We start from the raw sequence: 24795 nt of genomic DNA, 5'->3' as shown, positions 1-24795 counted from the left end.
TTCCTGTGCTTTAAAGTTTCCCTAGGTGGTGCGTAGGACTTGTTGGTTGGTAAGTTTTCCCACACTTAGCTATTTACCCACTGCTCATTGCTGTTTTGCTGTTCTGAGTGGGCAATCACTCTTCTTGCCATTCTCTGCAGAGCATTGAAGCCTGAAATTCTTCCCTTAGCCTCACACCCATCCTCAGAAATGACTGATATGGGTTTGGCAGCACAGTTCTCCAAGAGGAGCTGGGAGAGCTGCATGTAATAAGAATACAAAGTTCATTCACGAAGTTATTTCCCAAAAATAATAAACCATTCTCCTATTGTCTGTGCTTGCTTGGTAAGGGGGGAAAAATGCCCTGAAATCAAACTGCTACTGTTCAATGTTATACCAAGAAAAATATGCCACAAGAGGTTGCCAGGATTTGTTGAAACTAGACATTGTTATGAAAAGCTACATAATTTCTCTTTTTTTTTTTTCATTTGTTGTACAGAATGCTGATAGTTTAGAGAAGGCAGTAATTCATATTTCCTTGTTTCAGCTGACTTTTTTTTCTCCAGATGAGGTTTTCTCCCAATTAACTGTAATTCCCTAGTAAAATGTTTATACCTTCCTTATATTTATTTTCTGAATGTTAAATTTGAGATGCTGCACCTGGGAAAATATGTAAGCATTTTAAGTACTTTGCTATATAAATTTCTGTTTAATGCAAGTGTGCAAAATGTGTTTGATCCTCTAAAATGTGGTGTTTAGCACTGAATACAGATTTCAGGTGTAGTCGCTGGCTAAGGTAGAAGTCTGTTGGAAACTGAGAACAAAGCTTCCAAAATTAAAAATGAATCAACTCATGTTTTAAGGCAGTTGAGTAAAACACACTCATCCCATCTATGTGGGATGACAGATAATAATTGTGGCATTTAACTAGGACAGTGATGTGGGATGACAACAACAATCAGTGTACACATAGTGTAATAAAACTTGATTTTTCAATATACATATTTAGATAGACTAAGTTGTGTTTCAAATACTCTAGTAACTACTGGGGATTCCCTGGTAATAGCTGAACTCTGTAGCAAAAAAAGATGTTGGCCATTTGCGATTCCTTCCAATTCACATCCTGGTTTTACCAAGAAACTCATCTATGCGGGCAAGAAAGGAGCTGTTTAGCTGTGCCCTCATACTAATGGAGCAAGCTTTAAAAATTAAAGTACACCTCAGCTTCTCAGTCTTATTGCCACAAAATGTAGCTGCAGTTCAAGTATGTATACTGAAAAAGCAAGTTTTACACTGTAGAAAAAGGAGGAATACACCTTTGGTAGCTGAGATCCCACGAAGGGGTCAAGGGTCCCAGCAGGAAAAAAACATGGGCTCTCTTGCAAAGAGCAAGAAGGAGTACAAGACAACTCAGACCTTGGATGATAGGAAGATGTTTGTATAGAAGGGAACATTTCTTCCACATGTAGCAGTAAAGAGTACTATTCACAGCCCTTGCATGCACCCCTGTTAAATTATATTAAACAATTTCAAAACATGTACAAAGAACCACAGAAGTAATTTGAGATACTGGAAATAACTGAGATTTATGAAAAGGAACAAGGAAGATATAAGTCCAAGGTATTTATTTGAGATGAGTGAGTCATTCTGTACATGTGTTGATAATGCCGAAACCGTCCTAATTCCCAGGCAAGTAATAATGAACATCTTCATTAGTCAGAAAGAAAAACATAGGTGTGATATTGTTCTTACATAAGAAGGTTTGGATTGTATGCTATAGTTGTTTTCAACTGGTAATAAATGCAAGGCTAAACTGTAATATTAGACCATGGTAGCAGATGTCAAAGTGAATTTAGTTGAAGTAAGATACAAATCAGATTTTGATATTTTGAATTGTTCTGGAGCAGAACTAATGAGAAACTAAAAATAAAACCAAGACAATATCAGTGGTAAAAGGCATACCTAAGGGTACATCATCTTATGACCCTGAAAATATTGGATGTTGTACCACTTTGGGGGAGATACATTAAGCTAAAGCTGTTGGTCAGATCTGATAATCAATATCTTTAAAAGGCTTGAACTATTTAACCCATCAAGAAGACAGCACATCAGTATTTTTACTTATATCATTGTACTTGATATAAAGTACACTCATTTCATTTGATAGATGAATAAACGGAAACTAGGAATCATGCAAAATAGAAGAAGAGCAGTTAATCGCTGAAATTAACAATAACACAGTAAATTCTCCAACTTTTCAGATCTGGACCCTTTCTAGAAGACACACATGCCAAAAATGGATGCTATTTTGCTCTGTGTAGGGATAAACAATTGTAATCTTACAGTTTTGCGCTACATACACAGTAAGACTCAATATTCAGGACATACTGTTACTATAGATTAGGATATCGGGGGTTTTATTTCTACTTTTTTACTGTAATGAAAGCAGCCTGGTTCATATTATTGCAAAGGAAAAAGACTGAGCAAAAAAGTCTTGAGAGACTAACAATGTTGAACGAGAGCCTTAATGAATCAGGATATTGCTTAAAATAACTTTATATTAAGTGAAATAACATATTAAGGTCAATGTAAATATACATTAATATATGAAGGTAAGAATAGTACCCTAAGATAACAATATATAAGGAGTTTAAAATTTTTCACAGTAAATAGTCAATTTTTATATTCTTCAATAGTCTTCATTTTATATTCATAAGTAAAGGTAAATCTAAATTATTCAAGACAACACCTTAAATAGAAAGCTACTTTCATAGAACAGATAAACATTACAAGTTATGTCGAGGCAGAACAACTGCCTTAAAGTGTAAGAGTAAGGAAAGTATTGTGAACTCTTCAAATCCCCCCAAGCAATATAAAAATAAAAAGAAAGTAAAGGGAAATGGCTGCTGTTCACTACTGTTTTAACAAGAATTTTTAATACATTGGCATTTATGTTGCGTCATCTTAGATCATTAAGTACCAAGATGTTAGATGGCTGATATTAGTTAAAATCCTCTAGACAATAAATTCCTCTATCATCAATCTACAATGTATTCCTGTTTCTTGAGGGTGAATTGTTCTATTTTACAAGCTATAGGTACCAGATGTGGTACTACTCACTCCTCTTTGCTAACATCTATTAGGCCAGTTGAAGTCAGATAATTTGAAGTCCAGTTCTGAGCATACTTGTTCCAAAGCCTTTTACACCTGGACAGCCTTTGGCCCCCATGCCAAAACATCCTGGCAGACTGCAGAGCAAAATACGGGCCATCAAAGCTTTCCCAGTTCCTTAGCAAGTTGCAATAAAAAGGGATATGGATAAAAGATAAAAGAACTTTGGTGTCTCAGGAGTGCAAATAGATACCAATATTAATTTCTCTGTAGGAAAAGCAGGGTATATCCCAACCTTCAGAGACCAAATGAAATATGAAGGAACTTCCCAAATCTTGTTTGGTTTACTTTCAAATAACTTTTTAGATAAAAATGACACATATTTTGAAAACACCTGGAAGTGTCAGTAACTTTCTTCCTGAACAGCTAAGTTATTCCTGAACAGCCAGCTCATTATTGTGACTATTAGTTTAAGCCACAAAATGAAAGAGAAAAACATTAAAAAGAAAGAAATCACTGAGGCCTGGCCCAGTTATCAGGCTATTTAAGATTTGTAGCATTTCCAGAAAAAACTCCCCTGCCTGGAAAAGATTATGTGCATTATATCTTTGTTAAGTTTGTTACATGATGTTTTGTAACTCTGCTACTCCAAGACACTTTCTTAGTTCTGCAGCCTTCTTCTCCAACTGCTGAATGTTCCAGTGCCATTGTCTTTTATTTGACTGAACTTTGTTCAGTTGGCAATGCAAACGTTTTAATATAGCATCATATCTCTTATTCTGTACCTAAAAAAAGAAAAAACAAACATTTCAAAATTTCATTCCAGTAAAACTATTTACAGAGGTGAGCTCAGCTCACCTAATTCTGTCCAAGTATATATTCTGACATTTGGCCAAATTATTCCATGTTTATGTTTAGTTACTGAAGAGACAGAAACATCTAGGAAGCCATTCACAGAATGACTAGGTTGGAAGAGACCTTCAAGATCGAGTCCAACCCACACCCCAACACCTCAAATAAACCATGGCACCAAGTGCCATATCCAGTCTTTTTTTTAAACAGGTGGTGACTCCACCACCTTCCCAGGCAGGCCATTCCAGAAATTTATGACTCTCTGTGAAAAACTTTTTCCTAATATCTAACCTATATTTCCCTTGACACAGCTTGAGACTGTGTCCTCTGGTTCTGTCAGTTGCTGCCTGAAGAAAGACCCATCTGACTTCAGCCACCTTTCAGGAAGTTGTAGAGAGTGATGAGGTCACCCCTGAGTCTCCTTTCTCCAGGCTAAACAACCCCAGCTCCCTCAGTCATTCCTCATAGGGCTTGTGTTCCAAGCCCCTCACCAGCCTCATTGGCCTCCTCTGGACGCACTCCAGTGTCTCAATGTCCTTCCTAAACTGAGGGGCCCAGAACTGGACACAGCACTCAAGGTGTGGCCTCATCAGTGCCGAGTACAGGGGAAGGATGACCTCCCTGCTCCTGCTGGCCACACTATTCTGACACAGGCCAGGATGCTGTTTGCCTTCTTAGCCACCAGGGCACACTGCTGGCTCATGTTCAGCTGGCTGTCGACCAGCACCCCCAGGTCCCTTTCTGCCTGGGCACTGTCCAGCCACACCATCCCCAGCCTAAAATACTACAGGGTGTTATTGTGGCCAAAATGCAGGACTCAGCACTTGGATTTATTAAACTTCATCCTGTTGGACTCTGCCCATCCATTCAACCGTTCCAGGTCTCTCTGCAAAACCCTCCTACCCTCCAACAGATCGACACATGATCCCAGCTTAGTGTCATCTGCAAACTTCCTAATGAGAGACTCAATCCCCTCATCCATGTGATCAATAAAGATATTGAACAGAACTGGCCCCAGCACAGACCCCTGAGGGACACCACTGGTGATTGGCTGCCAGCTGGATGCAGCACCATTCCCCACCACTCTCTAGGCCTGGCCATCCAGCCAGTTCTAAACCCAGCAGAGTGTTCCTGTCCAAGCCGTGGGCTGCCAGCTTTTCCAGGAGTGTGCTGTGAGAGACAGTGTCAAATGCCTTGCTGAAGTCCAGGTACACAACATCCACAGCTTTTCCTGCATCCACCAGGAGGGTCACTTGGTCATAAAAGGAGATCAGGTTGGTCAAACATGACCTACCCCTCCTAAACCCATGCTGGCTGGGTCTGATACCCTGGCCATCCTGTAAGTTCTGTGTGATGACACTCAGTATAAACTGTTCCATAACCTTACTGGGTACTGAGGTCAGGCTGACTGGTCTATAATTAACAGGATCCTCCTTCTCACCCTTTTTATGAATAGGCATCACATTGGCCAGCTTCCAGTCACCTGGAACCTAACCAGTGAGCCAGGACTATTGGTAAATGACGGAGAGTGGCTTTGCAAGCTCATCTGCCAGCTCCCTCATCACCCTGGGATGGATCCCATCTGGCCCCTGGATTTATGAATATCCAAGCGTCCCAGCAGTTCTCTGACTGCCTCTTCTTGGATAACAGGGGGACCATTCTGCCCCCCAATACCATCAACCAACCCAAGAGGACAGTTGTCCTGAAGGCAAGTTGTCTTCCCGCTAAGAACTGAGACAAAGAAGGCATTAAGCACTTCTGCCTTCTCCTCATCTGCAGTTACTAAATTCCCTTCTGCATCTAATAAAGAACAAAGGTTAGTATTACTCTTCCTTTTACCATTAATATATCTATAACAATTTTTTTTATTATCCTTTACAAAAGTCGCCATTTTAAGTTCAAACTGAGCTTTGCTTCCCTAATTTTTTTCCTACATACTCTAGCAGCCTTTCTAAATACTTCCTAAGAGACCTGATCCTCCTTCCAAAGATAATACATCCTTTTTTTTATTCCTAAGTTCCTCCAAAATCTCCTTGCACATCCAGGCTGGACGTTTGCCTCGTCAACTCATCTTTCAGCACACAGGGACAGTCCTGTTCCTGTGCCCTCAAGATCTCTGTTTTGATGAACACCCACCCTTCCTGAACTCCTTTGATTTTAAGGGCTGCTTCCCAAGGCACTCTCTGAATAAGTCTCCTGAATAGGCCAAAGTCTGCCCTCCAGAAGTCCAATGTAAAAGTCTTATTAATGTTCCTCCTGATTTCACCAAATATTAAGAATGTTATGATTAATATAATTTTATTATTAATTTTATGATTAATATTAATAATTTCATGATCACTATGCCCCAGGCAGCCTCCAACCACCACATCTCCCACCAGCCCATCTCTATTTGCAAATAACAGATCTAACATAGTCCCTCCCCTGGTGGGCTCACCCACCAGCTGCAACAAAAAGTTGTCCGCCACAAATTCTAAAAATTTCCTGGACTGCCTTTTTTCAGCTGTATTAAGCTCCCAACAAATGTCTGGCAGGTTGAAATCAGCTACAAGAACAAGGGCTGATGATCCTGAAACAATATCTAGCTGCTTATAGAATGAGTTGTCCACCACTTCTTCCTGGTTGGGTGGGTGATAAGAGACTCCCAGTAGGATGTCAGCCTTGTTGGCCTTCCCCCTAGTTCTTACCCATAGGCATTGAACTTCGTCATCAGTAGTTTCAATGCCTATGGCGTCCAAAGCCTCCCTAATATAAAGGGCTGCCCCTCCACCTCTTCTCCCTTTCCTGTCTCACCTGAAGTGCTTGTAGCCATCCAGTGCAGCGCTCCAGCCATGTGAGTATCCCACCATGTTTCTGTGATGGCAATTACATTATAGCTCTGCTGCTGCACCATGGCCTCCAGCTCTTCTTGTTCGTTGCCCATGCTGCGCGCATTGGTATACATGCACCTCAGCTGGGCTACTGATTTCACTCCTATCTCAGGCTTACCATCCTTGGGCCTGCTTCCAGACAGCCCAGATGCATCCCCTTCCCCCCTCAAACCTAATTTAAAGTTCTCTCAACAAATTCTGCCAGTTCACAAGGTAAGCACCTTCTACCCTTAACAGAGAGATGGAGCCCATCCAGTTCCAGTAGGCCAGGTGCCATAAAAGTTGCCTCATGATTAAAGAATCCAAAATTCTGCCAATGACACCAACTCTTGAGCCACTTACAGGTAATGTGAGCTCTCCTATTTATTCCACCATTTTTCTCAGGCACCAAAGGGACTGAGCAGAACACTACCTGTGCACCTGTCCTATCAATCACTTGACCCAGTGCCCTAAAGTCCCTTTTAATTGCCCTGATACTCCTCTTTTCAATCTCATCACTGCCAGCCTGGAGTATCCGCAGTGGGTAATAATCAGAGAGATGAATCAGCCCAGAAAGTCTCTCAGTGATATCCCATACCCAGGCCTTAGGGAGGCAGCAGACCTCTCTGTGGGGTGCATCTAGTCAACATATGGGGCCCTCTGTTCCCCTCAGAAGGATATCACCCATCACAATTATCCTTCTTTCCTTTTTGGTATTAGAGGTGGTAATCCTTCTCACAGATGAATCATAATTGGGAGGCTCACTGTGCAGATAATTTTCTTCTAAATAATCTGGCTGACTCTCCAGATCCAGGGGTTCATACTTATTCTGACATGGCACCTGGCTAGGGAGTGGGGGTCAGGAGGAATTTTTATTATTACCTCCTCAAGTAGGTACCCATTTCTAATCCCCTTCATCCACCAGGTGTCCTTCTATTGTCTGACAGTGGGAGGCATAGGAGTCCTCTGACACTTGGTGGGCCTCCCTCAAGGATGGAAGGGCTGAACTCCACCTTTCCTTTCACTTTCCCTGATACTCCTTAGTTTTTCAACTTCCTCTCTAAGTTCAGCCAGCAGTGAAAGATCATTCACCTGTTCACACCACAGGCAGGTTTCCTCCGCCAGCGTCCCCTGAAACCACTGATAAACTCGAACAGTCTGCACAGGAATGGGTCTGGACAGACACACCCTTTTTGGAGGGTTCCATTTGATTACATATACTCATACTAACTACAGCTTTCAACTGCACACAAACCATTACTACCGGAAATCCTAAAACCTACCAAACAACAGAAACACTGCAGAGAACACACAGTAAACCGTACTTAGCAAGAAAACCTGTAATCCTGTGCAACCTGCCTCGAAAACTGCCATGCTGCACCTTCAGAGACATATCACACCCCTGTTAGCTGGCTCCTATTCACCACACTTCTAGAGGCCTCATTTAATCAGCCCACTACTCAGTGACGGAGGAAGCCCCCGCCTCAGACCTCGTGACCCTCAAGCACAAGCAACACACCTGCTCAGAATTCTTACAAGCAGCCACTCAGCAACGGAGGAAGTCCCACTCTGGTCCTGCACGGCTCTCAAGCATTCATCTGACTTATTTCAGATGTCTGGTTTAGGACATGAATCATGCCTCACTTTCCCATTAAGGAAAGAAAAGCTCTGTCCTACTAAGACTTTAAGTGCGGAGTTCAGTGTGGATATCTGCTCTGTAGAGGTTTAAAATTTAACTAAGCAAATACCACCCAAGGACAGCATGTCACATTTCTGTCAAGGCTTTGCATGTGGAAGATCTGAGGCTCCAAAATGAGAGGTGAGAAAAAGAAATTTTCATTCTTTGACAAGCATGTTTGTGTATAAATGGGAATACAAATGAGGTGACCTCGCTGACTGTAGTAGCACCTTTGTAGCTGCACTACATTTAAAATTTCACATTTTTCTTAGGCAATACTGCAGCAATGCAGGACTGTCAATTCTGCCTCACTGCTGCCTTATGTGGAAAAGTAAATTTGCATTCTGAAGTGTTAAAAGAATGAAACACTCACTGCAATAAAAATGGAAATAATAAATATTCCCTTAATGAAATTTGGGCTTACTTACCCTAGTTTAAGTGGCATATGAGTGGTAGTGTATAATTACTCTTGTGTCTGCTTATTGAAGCTTTATTACACTGTATTTCACATGTACATGACAATGTACAACTGCATCAGAACCCACAGCACTCTCGGTGACTTCCTGCAAATCTCACTGCCTAAATTTCACAAATAACTAGGACACTGCCTCACTAGTGTTCTATAAATTACTGCCTTCTTTATTGGTGATGGCTTGTTACCTCATGTTACCTCACTGCCTTCATGTTACCTCACTCGCCACTATAATTGTTTGCAACTTTTTGAGGGATGCTGTCAGATTCATTCATCTGAACAAGTGCTTGGGGCATCTGCATCACTAGGACTACGTTGTACTGAAACATCTATGATCAATATTATCTGCTTTTTTTAGAAATGCATCTCTAGCATCATTATTGGGAACAGTTTGGCACATCTGCTGAGGGAGGGAGCACTAATATGATTACTGGAGACAGGGAAGGGACAACATTGTGTTTTTTATTGGATCTTGTGTACATGAAAGTCAAACACTAGAAAAAAAAATGTCTGGGCACTCAGGGTATCTCTACCACCAGAGTCGTTTAAGGACAGGATAGGCAAGTATCTGCCGAGAGTAATACAGTCACACACTGGCATTGGGGAAAGAGGGCAGCAGGGGAATAGACAGGGTTGGGGTTTTTTAAATTACTTTTACGTAACAATACATTTTCTATTATTTGTGGATATCTTGAATTACCCTTATGACTGAAGCCTTGACCCTACACAGATAACCACCCTGATTTATTGCTGACAACCCTGTCTACAGCTGGGAACAGGATCTGCTTTTCAAGAAATGAGTGGTGGGGCTAGTGCTCAGGAAAGAGAGTAAGAGAAGGCCCACAGGCTTAAGAGTCACAGAATATGCTGAGTTGGAAGGGACCCATCAGGACCATCAAGTCCAACTCCTGGCCCTGCACAGGACATTCACAAGTGTCACACCATGTGTCTGAATTGTCCAAATGCTTCCTGAACTCTGTCAAGGCTTGGTGTTATGACCACTTCCCTAGGGAGGCTGTTCCAGTGCCCAACCACCACCTGGGTGAAGAACCTTTTCCTGATATCCAGCCTGAACCTGCTCTGACACAACTTCAGGCCCTTCCCTCAGATCCTGTCACTGTCACCACAGAGAAGAGATCAGTGCCTGCCCCTCTTTTTCCCCTCCCGAGGAAGCTCTAACTGCAATGAGGTCTCTCCTCAGTCTCGTCTCCTCCAGGCTGAACAGACCAAGTGATCTCAGATGCTCCTCATATGGTTTCCCCTCAAGGCCCATCTTAGCTGCCCTCCTCCAAACAATTACAACAGGTGCCAGCAGTCTGTAGCTGAATTCCACCACTGCACCTCAATAAAACCTCATCCATGTGCCTAGTATCTCACTTTATTCCTGTGCTTGACTTGAGTATTCTTTCCCAAGTTGTGCTGAGGACTTCTGGGTATAAATGTCTCTGTCTATCCACTGGCAGTTCTTATATTAAAAACCTGACTGTTTTCAGGAGAGTTCTTAATAGAAAATAATACCCTGAATGGCTTTGGGTTTGAACCTGCTTCCTTCTGAGACAAAAAGAACATATAATCCAAACAACTGAAGAAAAGAGGTGATGGTTAACCTTCACTATTTAATTAAATTGATTTTGATAACAGAACAGAATGTTATTTTTAGGCTACTTAAATTAACTTTGGGTTTAGAGAATTTTCTTAAGAAGATGTTGCCTTGGTAATAAAAATTCTCAAATGCTGACTAGTAGACCTATTCTAAAGCAGCTGTGTTTTACTTTTCAGGTTAGAAATTCTCTATGCTCATTGTCACATGAAAAAAAAAGATTCTTTCTTCCTCCTACAGTTTACAATGGGCAACAGACCTAACCTTAAATCAGTTAATCTTTATATTATTAAGCTTTGCTCATTAAATTTTGTGGCATTTATTTGAACTGACAAGATAAATGATATGAAACTTCCAAATTAAAAATTGTCTAATCATACAGGATATTTTAGTAAGGAAGAAAATGAAAAATATAGTTCAATTATTTAAAAGAGAAGGTTCTAACTATTGATCAGAACTGTATCTTGTCAGCTAATTAGGAGCTGCTGTGTTATTCCTAATTTAATGCCATCTTAAATTAGGGAGATTCATGGGGAAGTCCAATTTCCTAGTGCATTTGATTCTTCCACTGATGAGTCATCAAGTCATGAATATTCAAGTCAGCAGTGAAATGTAAAGTATTTCAGAAGTATTACAGAAATTTTAAAATGTGCATTTGCTTTACTACCAATCAGTGACCTCTTCTTTTTCCAGGAATCATTCCAAAAGTTCACATATTAAGTCCTTCTCAAAAGATTTCGGAAAAAAATGTTCTTCACAATTAAGCTCTGAATTTTAGAAAGACTATCAGTACCCAGAATTTAAGACAGCATCATTACTGCATATATTTGAACAATGTATAGCCAGCAATGCTGTATAAAGTACTTCAAACTTCATTTGCATTAGCTGCATTCCATCAGGAGAACTGCAAATAAATTTTATTCCAATGACTCACCTCAATTTCCTTTCTAAGCTTAGCATGCTTTTTGTTCTCTTCTTCCAACAGATCTCTTTTTTTATTGATGAAATCTCTCAATGTTGTGATTTCACTTTTTAAAAGTGTGATTTCTTCCTGCAGATATAAGTCAAGATACAGAAATCCACTCCTTCAAAGGTTGCACAGTTCATCTAATATACTTTTTAAAATTGTCTCATCTAAACAGTTGCAGTTAATAGAGATGAGATAAATGTCTATAATAAACAATTTCACAATCAACCTATTAATACTAATTAAAATAATAATTTAGGATAGGTAATTCAAAATTAACTATTAAATATTTTATCCCATGGTTTTACGCCTGTAAGAATATATACTCTTGATCTGAAATATGAGAACTACAACAATACAGGACTTTGAGCTCAATCTGATGGTCTTCAAATAAAGTGTAATTAACTGCAAAATGGAAGAATATTTAATGTAATATTTTTAGATATATTTTTCTTTCTCACAGGAAAATACTACATTAATTAGTCTTTATTTATCAGTATTGAAAGATCTGTTGTACAAACAAATTTTAATCAATTTACATTAATAGAGTACCATCAAATTTTCAATAATGCAAGTTACATCAAAGTTAAAATTCGTGATCCCATTTCAACCTCATACTTGTGTTTGTCCATATATTGGCAAAATTCCATGGTAAAAAATTCCTATGTAATTGTTATTAGTAAAAATGATAATTGGGTCCAGTAAAACCAACAGTGTTAGATTAGAATACCAAACATGTTTTTTCTCTCTTCTTATTTCTATCACCATCTCATCAAATCTACCTCCTGCTGGCAAACAGCTCAAATTTATTTTGTTGACAGCGAAGTTTAAAGAATATTGTGTTCTTACCTGAAACATGTAACAATATGGCAATCTTCCACAGAATTCTGCAAAGTGTCCATGTATGTTTATCCAATGATAAAGCTTAATTTACAGTTCTGTAATATTTTCATAGTTGAGTTCATTCGAACACACAGTATAAACATATTTTTACAATATTACACAGATAACAATACTGATATTTTTAACTGCATATTGAAGTAAAATTTTTCCAATTAATGCAGCATTATGAATTACGTATATTCCCTTGTAGTCAGTCCCTCATGAACCATAAACATGTTAGACAAAATAATCATATTATATTAATTATATCAAAATTATTTCACATAAAAGGAAAGAATCAAAAAAGAAATATAGTACCTGCACTTGTTTTATAACATATCCTTGTGGATTCTGGAGATCACATATTAACTCCTCTTTCTTTGCCTTTAATTCTTCCACAACTGCTTTCTTTTTAGCAAGTTCAATCATAACTGGCAATTTACTTTCCATCTCCCAAAAAAGATGTTTATGATCCTTTATTTTTTCCCGATATTCATTATTTCTTGCAAGTATCATTTCAAACTCCTCTTGTACTGTTTCTGCCTCACACCTCAATTTTAAATTTTCAGAATACAGGGCTCTGACTTGGGCTTCTAGATTTTCACAGCGATATTTTGTCACTTCTATGGCATCATCTTGCAGATGTATTTCCCTTTCTGTTGTCTTTGTTTCTAACAGAATAGAATTCATTTCTCTTTCTAGTTCCTGGCACTTTGCCTGTAAAATATTTCAGTGTTCATTTAAGAAATGTTTTTGGAGGAAGTTATGAAGTATCTAGTTAAACACTGTAATTTATATTTATTCAACAGCCTTTTTTTCACTTGTCTAATGTGATTTGAATGGAAGATAATTAGACTTCTATTTCTTAATATCATCATCTTAGAGGCACAATGTAAGAATACTATCTTAGTCTTCTCCCCTTAGATTGAGTCTAAAATATTAAATAAGATACCTTGAACTCACTATTAAATACCTCACAGTTGCAAGATATACATATATATATATATATATATATACACATATATATATACACACACATATATATATCTAGTATTTGCTTAGAGCTAGTGAATCCTAATCAGACTAAAAAAAACTAAAGATGCCAAAAATCCCTTGAAAACCTACACAGACACATAGAGGGGTGTGTCAGGTGATGGAGCTTAACTAGATTGTTCAACTGAGGAAAAATCCTAACTTCATCACAGCAGTAGCTGACAGTTGAATTAATCACAGCTATTTTCAACCCCGTAAGAAATAGGTATCTAGTCCTAAAAAGGCCTCTGCATCATCTCACTGACAAGAAGTGAACAAAACCAGGAAGTAGTACTTCAAACCATCATAAGAAATGACAGAATCATCCAGGTTGGAAAAGGACCTGTCATTACCTTGGGCTTTAAAGTTCTGTGGGTCTGTTTTAAAACAGATACTTGTTTTTAAATTGCAAGATCGTAAATTATTGTTGCGGCATCATCAGACTATATTTTGGGATACAGGACAAAGCTTCTTGCAAAGTGTGGCCCATCCACTGACATTCCTAAAAATACAAAATTTCACTGCTACTTCAGAAATGTTATTTTTGTGCAAAATTTCAAATATCAATTATTTCAGTTGTAGAGCTATGCACAGATGTTATAATTGGAACTCTACTATTTCCATTTGCATTCTTCCATGATCAAAAATGTCAACTGGAATCATCTTTTCTCAGCCTTAAAAGTAAGTTACTCAATAGAAATTTGATCTTGAAGGTTAAACAATAATTGAAAGCTTGATAAAAGACAAAAGAAATGGTCACGGAGTCTTCACAAAAACTACATCTATCCAGTGTTCTACAATATAGTACTGAATAATAGCAGTATTTAATGACTATTTAGGATTTCCACTTCAAACATAAGGGGGAATAAAAAATATTTTATGTCAAAAAAGATGCTAAGAAAAAAATTTTACACTGTGGTGAAAGTCTTAAAAAGAATATCAATTTTTAAAATCCTTCCCCCCACAATTTCTTAGGAAATTATGATTTTTTAAAAAAAAATCAAAAAGCTCTAACTTTGCATTTAGTTGTTGCGGGTTCACTGTGTGGGTTCAGCCCAGTATTTTTGTTTTGTTTTCTCCAAGTAACAAACCAACGTTTCACCTGCTGTAATGAATACCTAGCTGTGTTGTGGCCTTACAAACAACAATTCACACCCACGGTTTTGGCTGAGCCCAAATGCCACACACAGGAACAAAACAGCTGTCTTACACTTGAATGCACTCGCCCATAAGTACCACCAGCTTCTCTTGTTCAAGGAAATACTTCTTCATCTAATGGAAAAGAATTGATTAAACTTCTCTAAACGAGGTTAATTACCTGCAATTGGAAAAGAACTGTTTTGCTTTTTTCTATGTCTGACACCTGTGACTGCTGCTGCTCTGCAACTCGTTTTACAACTTCAGCTAGTGATGGAGAATTTTGCTTGGCCATTTCAAGCAGAAGTGAAGAACTGGCAGGATAAAAAAGAGGTGAATTGGTTTATCTTCTTTTTATTTAGTTCTTGTAGACAAAACAATATTGAGGGCTGTCCCGTGGGATCGCAGGTCGATATATTAATTTCATTTGGTTCATTTTTAATTAGCAAGAACAAGTTACTCAAAGCTAATCACTGAGAATCAGAACACTTTCTTGCAGAATCTCATAAAATAAACCTGCGATGTGATACTGAGATGTTCTTCCGGCTTCTCTGCAGAGCAGATCGTCAGTTTGTGAGCACAGTCCTAACTTTTTTAAGAGCATCTTAAATGCCCGAGGCCGTGTTCTCGGCCTTTCTCCCGGCGTTGCTGCGGCCGCCACACGGCACCTGCAGCGCTCTCCGGGCCGCCGCCCCTCAGGCCGCCGGGGCCTGCGGCAGCCGGGGGCACGGGGAGCCGGGAAAGAGGCTGATCCCGCCGGGAGCGGGGCCGATCCCTCCGGGAACCGGAGGGAACGCGGCGGGAGGGATCCCCTAGGAAACGCGTGGCTGTCTCACCGCCCGTGGCACTGGTGCCGCCCGGCTCGCCGCTGCCTGAGGCCGTCCTGCTCCGCGCCCTTTGCTCCCAAGTTCCCCGCGTTACCCCGTTCATTGTATTAGACTGCACTCGCTGCCGTCATTGCTTGTGCAGAGAACATCGAGTTTTCCCGGGCACCACTGGGTTACAAAGGAAAAGAGATGTGGCCCAGTTTCTTCTGGACTATGCCGTGCCCTGCTCTGTAGCCACTGCCTCACTTGTACTCCTCTAGAGAATTCTAGGGAGTTTTAACCCTAAATCGCACTATTTTTATAATTCAGTTTTTAAATTTACCTTTTTTGTATTCTTTATAGTTTTATAACATATTTAACTTAAAATTGCAACGATTATGTTAAGCAATCTATAAATAAATATAAAATACCTACATATATAAAAATAAATATAAAAAATACTTACATATACATTTGTAACAACTATTTTATAAACTAATAACTCATCTCTGCATATGACCTATTTATTTCATCCCTTTTCTGAAGTGCCATAATCTAAATATTATCTTTCATTCAGGAGATGTCAATTTGTCATTTTTCAATATTGCTGTGTACCCTGAATATTTTCTGACCTTTTTCTTCTCAGCATTCTGCACCAAAAATAACACCAGTAATTAGTTTTACTTCCTTAGTCTGGCTGAAGGAAAGAAAATTATTGCATTGATTTCTCTCCACCAAGCAGTTCCCTTGTTAATTTTTAATGACCTAGCTCAGTCACATTTGGCAGTGGGATGGAAAGCCTCAGAGATGACCGATTTTTGCAAACTTCAGGAAAGGAGATGTCTGGGTAAGGAAGGACAAGATTGCCTCATCAGTCCTCTTCAGGAGGGAGAACCAGGATTCAGCTTTCATCCCTCTGTCCAGCACATGCTGAACAGAATAGCAGGAGAGGAAATGGCAGAGCACTCACCATGTGTGTTTTGGACCTGGCAGAAATGTAGGTTCATTGTGGTTGCAGTGAAAGGAGGAACAGGTGACAGCAATTTATGGGAAATCAGACTTTATTAATTCCTCTGTCCATTAAAAATTACTGTCCTTTTTTTCTTGCCCCTTTCTTCCGTTGTCATATACTTAACAGTCATGACTATGATTTTAACACAGCTGAGGAAATGTATTTATTATCTTTTGATTCTTGCACAAAGCCTGATATGAATCCTTCATTTCCTTGCTTGCCTTTTAACCTTTGCATTGTCCTGTCAAAGGATTAAGACTTCACTTAGCTGTGTGAAATTCCCAACTACTGCAAGGAGAAATTGCCATCCTCATTTGAGGTGGCCCCAAAAGCTGACATTGTGTAACCTCTCTATCTAGGTCCAGATTACACTCTTTCGTGGCTGGCTGCCAAATTCTTCAGTGGAACATACAGCTACAGCTCAGAAAAGGAAACTCCTTCACTCTTTAACTTCTTTGTGGCGTTGTCCTGTTTGGCTGCGCCGTGCGTTTGGGAGTTGGTTTGCGGTTGTGCAAAGCTGGTGCAGCAGAAGGTGTGATCACAGAAGGGTTAACATCGCTTCCGCCTTCAGCGCTACCCAGGCACTTGTTAATCATGTTGGTGCCTTGCAGTACAGTTTGTTCTTTCCGGTGTAACCAGCAGCAAAGCAGGGTCCCATCAAAAAGAAGAAATACAGGTTCCCACTGCAGCCTTGCATAGCATAGGAATTTCCAGCTTGTGCAAATCAGCTCCGAGATTGAAAGAAGTGAGACATATAAAGCTGGAAATGTCTGTGTATTTTATCAGACGGTACCTTTCAGAATGCAATAGGATTGTCCACCTGTGTAAGTAAACTCCTGTGTTTATAACAACTGTGTGTGCTTCAGTATTTTCATTGCCTGTGGTGATTTCTGTTTCTTCAACCTTGCCTAAAAAAAAACCTAGGTTAAAAGAAGAAGAATGTTTTATTTTAATCCAGTTTAAGAGGCTTAAATGTATTTCTTTTTCCCCCAAGTTTTTGGATTTTCTTTTTTATGTTTGCTCTTGTTGAAATTTTACACGTGCTATTATCTCTGTTCATTTGGGCTGCTTCAATGACCTGTTTTCTTTCTCAGGCCATCTCTCTCTGGCAGATGTTAAAAAATCTCCTGCCAATTTAATTTTCAAAAAATTATGTCTCTCAGTTTCTCTACTAATATAATATCAGCGGGATTCAAAGATGCAGGAAATTGTCAGCAATCTTTTCTTGGCCAACAGTGCACTTTTAGAATTAGATTTCTGGGGTTCTTGAAAATTGTTTTTTTGCATCTCTCTTCTACCCTGGGCTGTTTCTTCTCTGCAGCCTTTAAAACCTCTGCAGGTTTCATTTCCTTCATTGTTCTTTTTCTATATTCATTTTGCTTTTCTACTTTTTGCTCGTTACCTTCCTTACCTCTCATATTGTTATCATTTTCTTTGACCTACTTTTTTTGATGTCTGTGCAAGAAATTCTCATAACTTCCAACTGTTTGTACTGTCAGTTTCAGGAAGTGAGAAAATAGCTGATGGGTAGCCTTGGCTTCAAGTTTGTGCAAGTGTTTGTCTTGAATTGTTTACCAAAGCGATCAACTCCTTAATAAATGTGCTATTTTTTGTATGTAGCTTCAATGGTACACTGGGACTGTAGAGCATGTTAATTAAAACCTGAATAGCCATAAATACATCTCCCATAAGCTAAAACGTTGCTGTGCTTGGCAAGCATGTATTTTGAGAAGGGTTTTTTTTTGGAGTGACTTAGAAAGGAATCACTTTTGCTATGATTGTAAGCAAATTTATTCTGACACCACTGTCCTCACTAGGACTCTGTGATGCAAAGCTGGAAGTATACAAGGATGAATCAGCCCCATTGTTCCTATGTGTACATCCCAATAATTGCCCCTGTGGAGTCTTTGCAGTGCATACACAACTTAAAAACAATGTATGCAATTACCTCTACCTCATCAAACACTTTCCTTCCACCCTTTCTTTGGTGGTATTTTTCTGGGCAAGTACAAGAAGAGCAATGAACTCTATTTACCTTCCAGTATTGACATATCTGAAGTGGAGCAATAATCTCATTTTGCACTACACCCCTCTGTTGTAGTCTTTCCTGGGATTATTGGCTATGATTTGGTGGGGGTTGTGCCTCACTCAGACAGTTTTCCCACAGAGGGTAGGGAAAGAAATACTCTGATTTCCCAAGTCATGGTCTTTGGCATGAGTTTGTTTCAACACTGTTTTCTTAGCAAGCTCTTTCCTCTAAAATCTATTATCAGCTGTGTGTAAATAATACTCTGAGAAATATCAGGAGTCATAATTTCCTTGGCAGTTGCTTTTATTTGCTATCACATTTTGATATTTTCAGCTCACCTGTTTTGATAGTCGCCAATTAATCTTTGTAAGTGTTCAATTCGCAGAAAGGAAAACATCATTTTCAGTCAGGATTATATTTCTTCCAGTCTGGGGGAAAGAACAATGAAGAAAATCCAGAATGTTTTCTGTAAAACTTTCTCTAAATAAACCGTCTTTTAAAAGCACAAAGGTCTTTGAACTCTCATTTCAGTGGAGAAACGTTAGGAATCTACAGACAAACATAAAATGCCAAGGAGTACATCACATCTACCATAATGATAGGCCTCGAGTACTCATGGAACTAGTATTTTTGCAGGATAATGAAGTGATGTGAAGCCAGAACATTCATGTGGTTTCAGGAGAATGAGGTCTTGGGGCAGGAAAATTGTGCCAGGCATTATTTAGTGTGGTTAGTTCTGGTAGCAGAGCATTGATTTCAAAGACTTAAAGATTCTCAAATTCTTTGTTCTTGCAAAGATATGAATTTTCCTACAAGTAAATTAATATTCATGCACAATTTGTTGCTGTGGGGAAAAAAAAATGGTGTTAGAGAATGCTCTGAATTATCATGGGGTCCTAGAACTGTTGGTAAAGGTGCATGTATTTCTCCTAGATCAATCACAGTGCTTAGTCCTGAAATCTAAGTAGGTGTCTTCAAGGTTCCCAAAACAGAGGGATCTACCATTGTGTTCCAGACCTCTGGATGCCTACACTGGAAAAGGAAAGATTATCAGAGAGAGAGAAAAGAAAGTAAGACACTTCTGAGAGGATATGTAAAATAGCCCCTCATAGCAGCAGAGAGGAAAAGATGAATTGACAAGTTTCCACAAGTAGACCTAGCTGGGCTTTGATCAACAAAGTTCAGAAAAGGGAAAAAACTAACTACCAAAACTGGAATTACACCATGGACCACAAAATAAAATATGAATGATAGGATGATATTGGATAAGCTGAGCACATCTTGATTCCAGAATGGAGTGCAGCTACCATAGTGAAAAAGCTGAGGTAAGAAGTTATGTACTGTATTCTTTTGCTTTAATTTAGTTCTAAGTACTTCTTCCATTACTAGGTAAAGTTTTAGTAATCACTACTGGGTTCTTGTGCATGCTGAAAAGAAGAACTACCCTGGTCATGTGCTCCTTCACACAGAAGTCAGAAATTAGCCAGTCAATTCTTTTGGAAATGCAGAAGGGAGAAGTACAAAAGATCTTGTGAAGGCCTATGGGAAAAAATGTCATTGCCCTCACATCTCAGCACCCTACTGCCAGGAGGGGTAGCAGACATGAGCTCCACCTCAGATCTAAGTATGTTAAACACCTCCAAAGAAATTGTTACAGAAACTCCCCCAGTCTCAGGAAGCTAAAGGACCTCTGTATTTGAATCATGGAAGCTGGAGGACAGCCCATCAATCATGCCAAGAAGATCCATTAGGCTAATGAGGGTTAATTGATTCAATAAATCTAATCTTATGTACCAACCTTTTATCATCCCTGACCTGGGAAAGACCTGAAGTAGGTGGGGTGGTAGGGAAATACCTAAATGCTTAAATAAATACATAATTATTCCCAGTTTTCTTTTGTTGGAATTTCTTTTGATGCAGCTGGGAAAGCCTAAGTCAGTAATTAACTGCTATGTACCTTCTCTACACAGTATCACTGAATTAAATGCCGTAACATGATTCTTTGTTTGGACTAACAGTGCTGGTCTTGACTTTCTGTTTGTTTTTCATGTTTTGTTACTACTTGGCAGCTGGAGAAACCTTTAAATATCCTGGAATATGGTGGAAGCAGTACTGATAGATCTGTTCAGCCTCCCAGCCAACCTGCAGAACAACATCCACGGATTACTACACAACACTCTGGAAGCTATTGAGAAATGCTCTTCCATCCATCCTCCGTTTGTTTATGTCATGTGTTGCCACAGGCAGGGGAGTGAAAGGAAAGGTGAACAAGAGTTCTTGCTTGCAGCTCTAAGAGGTTTTCAGAGTCTGAAGAGAGGACTGGAGGTGGTATGTGCTCAGACTACAGTTGCTGCTTTGTACACTGTCAAACAGAGACTGGATGAAAAAGACCTGAGCATCATTAAAGTTATTCTTCCTACCTTAAGAAAAGACTTAATGAAAGTATATATAGACCATCTCTTTACAGCAGTCTACCAGTTTGAATTTGAGGATTTACAGGTGGTACCTGACAGTGAAAGCCTGCAGATATCAGAACATCAGCATGAAGGGCAAACGCTTCCTTCACAGGATGTGGCACTCATCCAAAGTGAGATTCAGATGTACTTGGAAAGCCTGCCAAGCCTGAAAGGAGAGCTCACCATCCTCAGATCTTCCCTGATCCCAGGTAGAGAATTCCAGCTAACAGTTTTTACAGAGATTTACCAAGCATACTTCTTCCAGGGAGTTGCAAAATGAGTAAGATTTGGAAATGCCTTCAGGCATCAAATAACTCTATATGATGTTGTAATAGTGTATAATATGTTTAAGAGGAAAAAGTGTCAATAAAAATACATCAAAAGTCTGGCAAGATTGTTCCAGGCCTGATCATGATCCGAGGAAAGACAGTGCTGGGTTTATGGAGGGCAGACCATAAAATCTCCTCCTGTCTGTGTGGGAATTACGCACTTCGAGAGTTACCATCATAATTTGGAAAGGCAGGATAAGAGTTTCTGCTGGTCTGCAGGCCCAGACACACCTGATGTCTTAGTGTCCCTGCTGTGGCATTGTGAGCAAGAAGGAAATTAGGAATCCTTAAATTTAAATGCCACAGCTAAATCCGGGATAAAGCAATACTCTACTTGATTGGCTGATTCCAGGTTACTTCAGCATAAACCCATGTAATAGCTGGTTTGATCTTGTTCTGAAAGCAATTGTTTGTTGTGTTTTCTTGCCTTGGCAGATGATATTTTCTTACATGGGTTCACCACAAGGACAGGTGGGATCTCCTACATACCAACTCTAAGCTCCTGCAATCTCTTCAGCAGCTCCAAGCGGAGGGACCCACAAGTTGTTGTTAAAGAAAATCTCCGCCGGCTAGCTAACGCTGCAGGATTTAACCCAGAGGCTTTTCACAGGGTCAAGGTATCTTATAAAACAATGGATTCAAGTAAATGGCTCAGATATTCCTTCATGTAGCACTGGCTAAATTGTAGGCATTATTCTTATCTTTGTCAGCAAGAACCTGCAATAAGCAGGACAATTAAAACATTTATGCTAGCAGCTTATCTGAGGGAATAGCCATCCAACCTATCAGCCATTTGTCACAATATGGAGAAGCAGCACTGATTCTTCCAAGTCTGTTCTAATATTTAACTTACATACAAAGTAGAATAATCAAATAAATTATCAGAGTACTTTCTTCTAAAAGAAAAATGCACTATTGCTTCTATAGTGGCTTTCTACTGGTACGTCTTCATGGTATTTGAACAAGGGAGCACCTGATTTCTATGTGTAATCAGTTAGTGCATAAGAGTGTTTCATGTCAAAGGAAAACCTTGTACTAGTCAGAGCTAGGTTGTTTTGCAGCCATATCACTGTCCACATTCTGGCTTTGTTTTGACAGGTAGATCATGCTAATGCTGTGTGTATTATGGGAAAGACAGAGCCTGACAACTATGATGGAATAGTTACGGATCGGAAGGGTGTCACGCTGGCAGCTCCAGGTGCTGACTGCATTCCCGTGCTGTTTGCTGATCCTGTCAGAAGAACCTGCGGTGCTGCTCATTCTGGTAGGAATTGCACCCCCTGTGCAATGTTGAGTTTTCCTGGGACTCAAAATGAGATACAAGAACCCAAAGCTGGGCTTTCTTCTATCTGCTCCAAAAAAGCCCAAGTGCAAACTTGGCTTCTGTCTATTCAAAAAAATATCTCTAGCTTGAGCCTGTTAGTTTATTTGTTTGTTTGTTTTTCCTTAAAAACAACATTAAAACACTTTGACCATATTATAAAAATATATTTCTGACATATTTCAGTTGTATTCCCACTTAAATGTTGCAAGCACAGAGGAGCTGTGAGGTATGCTCTAATTGCCCAAACCAGGACACTTGGGAAAAAGAACACTGTAATTCTAATCTAAACACTTCTCTCTAGTTTCCATCTCCACAAAATTATGTTAGAAAACTGATTGCTGTTGATGTGAAATTTGGGGGGAAGGGGGAGGCTTTCTCAGCTAATTTATTATTAGAATAAATATTTAATTTTAGATGTAAATGCATCTCCTAATTTATACCTTTAATAATTGCATATATTTTTAGCTGCTAGAAAATTAAAAAGAAAATTCATACCAATTTTTTTTCAACCCCTCATTTCTCACAGGATGGAAGGGCACATTGTTAGGAGTGTCTATGGCCACAGTGAATGCTATGGTATCTGAATATGGCTGTAACATGAAAGATATCCTTGTGGTGCTGGGCCCATCTGTGGGACCTTGCTGCTATAAACTTCCTCATGAATCAGCAAAAGAGTTCCACAGAATTGATCCAAAATGTGTGAGACAGTTTGACTCTGCAAGTCCTTATATTGATATCAGAAGAGCAACAAGGTAAGCCTCCTGAGGGAACAAAAGATTAATTCCACATTTATTACAAATAATTATTTTGATACTGTATTACTCAGCACTAATATGGTGAGGGTTTGCAACAAAGTACTCTCTAGTTCTTTGCAGATCAAGAAAGGATACTTTTGAATGAATGGTATTTGCTCACTTTTGCTGGATTTTAGCAATTATTTTATTGTTATACTGTTGCATATTGTTAGTTTATGAATTATAGACAAAAGTTCAAATTTAATGTGACTTTGCGGGTTGCAGGAAAGTAATTATTTTAGTCCAATACTGAAAGAAAAAAAAACAAAAAAAGCAAATGAAAGCCCCAGTCACAATATCGGCACAGTTTGTTCAGTTGGTACTTGAGGTTCTGCCTTAATGATAGTGCCTTATGGAATGTGAGATTGTACAAACAATAATATTTTCTGATTCTTTTTTTCAGGATTCTTCTTGAGAGAGGTGGAATTCTTCCCGAGAACATCCAAGATGATTCTATCACAGACCAGAAGCAAAACATCACTTTCTGTACTGCATGCCACCCTGATAAATTTTACTCTCACTTTCGTGATGGCACTAACTTTGGGACACAGATTGGCTTCATATCAATCAAAGACTGAGACAGTATCTCTTACTCCAGAACAGCATTTAGATAATAAGTCTGCTGCATTGTCTGGCATCCTGCTCTCATCATAGAAGTTTTTCCTCCTTTCTTTCAGACTTGTAGTAGGGAATCCATGGGTCTTGAAATTCTCCTGCTTGTTCCTTCCCTTGCCCTTCTGAGGCAAGAATAAGTACCTGTGGTATGGGGACAACAGTTCTTGTGTGAGAGGGTGCAAAGGAAACAAGGACAACCCACACCAGTGGCAAAATCCATCTACAAGATCCAGATACAAGCTCCAAGTTTATGGATCCTCCTTGACCAAATATTTTCCAGAAACCTCGCTATCTTAAGGGGATGGAAGCCCAAAAAAATGCCAGTCTTCATTAGCTTCTGGTTGAGATTGCTGAATGACACTAAGTATGACATTGCTAATACAGGAAGGGAAGCCAATATTGCATGTTATCAACTTTGATAGTTGCAGCTGAAGCCTTACAAAATTTTGTGCATGAGATTAATTTTCTTCTTTGGATTAGTTTTAAAGAACTCCAAAATATTTACAGGAATTTTCCTATGGAAAATAACTTGAAAGTGAGAAGCAAGCAGGCTCCTTTGGGGCAGACATTGAAAATATATGAACTCTCACCATTCTGTAATTTTTGGTTGGAGGAAAAGTAGGACTAAAACCCTTAATTTATGATGTGTATATTGATGTCTCCTTAGGATTTTTTTTTTCTTTAAATAGTGGTGCATTGATAAAGTCATTGACACAGTCTCAACAATGCCAAGTTATGCAATAAATATCTAAAAAGTTACATGAATTTATCATGAGTTAATTTTACTGACCAGCAGTTGGACTTACATGTCTTACTAAGCAAATTCTGACCGTGCACTGTTTTCTTTTGGCCAATAAATATAATGCCTCTA

The 24795-nt window shown here is 39.2% G+C and overlaps 2 protein-coding genes across 4 annotated transcripts; one reads left to right on the top strand and one right to left on the bottom strand.

Annotated features, from left to right (window-relative positions):
* Nucleotides 1-1582: 1582 nt before the first annotated feature.
* Nucleotides 1583-15566, bottom strand: CCDC122 (coiled-coil domain containing 122). 2 transcript variants are annotated; one of them, XM_053935646.1, is made up of 5 exons: nt 15396-15566; nt 14741-14873; nt 12709-13107; nt 11476-11592; nt 1583-3875 (listed from the first exon to the last, which is right to left on the bottom strand). In XM_053935646.1, the coding sequence occupies exons 2-5, from the start codon at nt 14852-14854 to the stop codon at nt 3711-3713; spliced, it is 795 nt and encodes a 264-aa protein (XP_053791621.1). In that variant the 5' UTR covers nt 14855-14873; nt 15396-15566; the 3' UTR covers nt 1583-3710. The 2 variants fall into 2 exon arrangements, with proteins under 2 accessions (XP_053791621.1, XP_053791620.1); XM_053935645.1 differs by having other exon boundaries at nt 14741-15566.
* LACC1 (laccase domain containing 1) lies at nt 14846-24683 on the top strand. 2 transcript variants are annotated; one of them, XM_053935644.1, is made up of 6 exons: nt 14846-14892; nt 20476-21071; nt 21627-21808; nt 22290-22455; nt 23042-23267; nt 23713-24683. In XM_053935644.1, exons 2-6 carry the CDS (start codon nt 20504-20506, stop codon nt 23885-23887), a joined length of 1317 nt encoding a protein of 438 aa, XP_053791619.1. In that variant the 5' UTR covers nt 14846-14892; nt 20476-20503; the 3' UTR covers nt 23888-24683. The 2 variants fall into 2 exon arrangements, with proteins under 2 accessions (XP_053791619.1, XP_053791618.1); XM_053935643.1 differs by lacking the exon at nt 14846-14892 and adding an exon at nt 16467-17201.
* The last annotated feature ends 112 nt before the right edge of the window (nt 24684-24795 follow it).

Source organism: Vidua chalybeata, chromosome 2 (genome assembly GCF_026979565.1).
Source record: "Vidua chalybeata isolate OUT-0048 chromosome 2, bVidCha1 merged haplotype, whole genome shotgun sequence".
Classification (NCBI taxonomy): Eukaryota; Metazoa; Chordata; class Aves; order Passeriformes; family Viduidae; genus Vidua; species Vidua chalybeata.
Note: the sequence above shows the minus strand (reverse complement) of the source record. Positions and strands in the feature narration are given on the sequence as shown.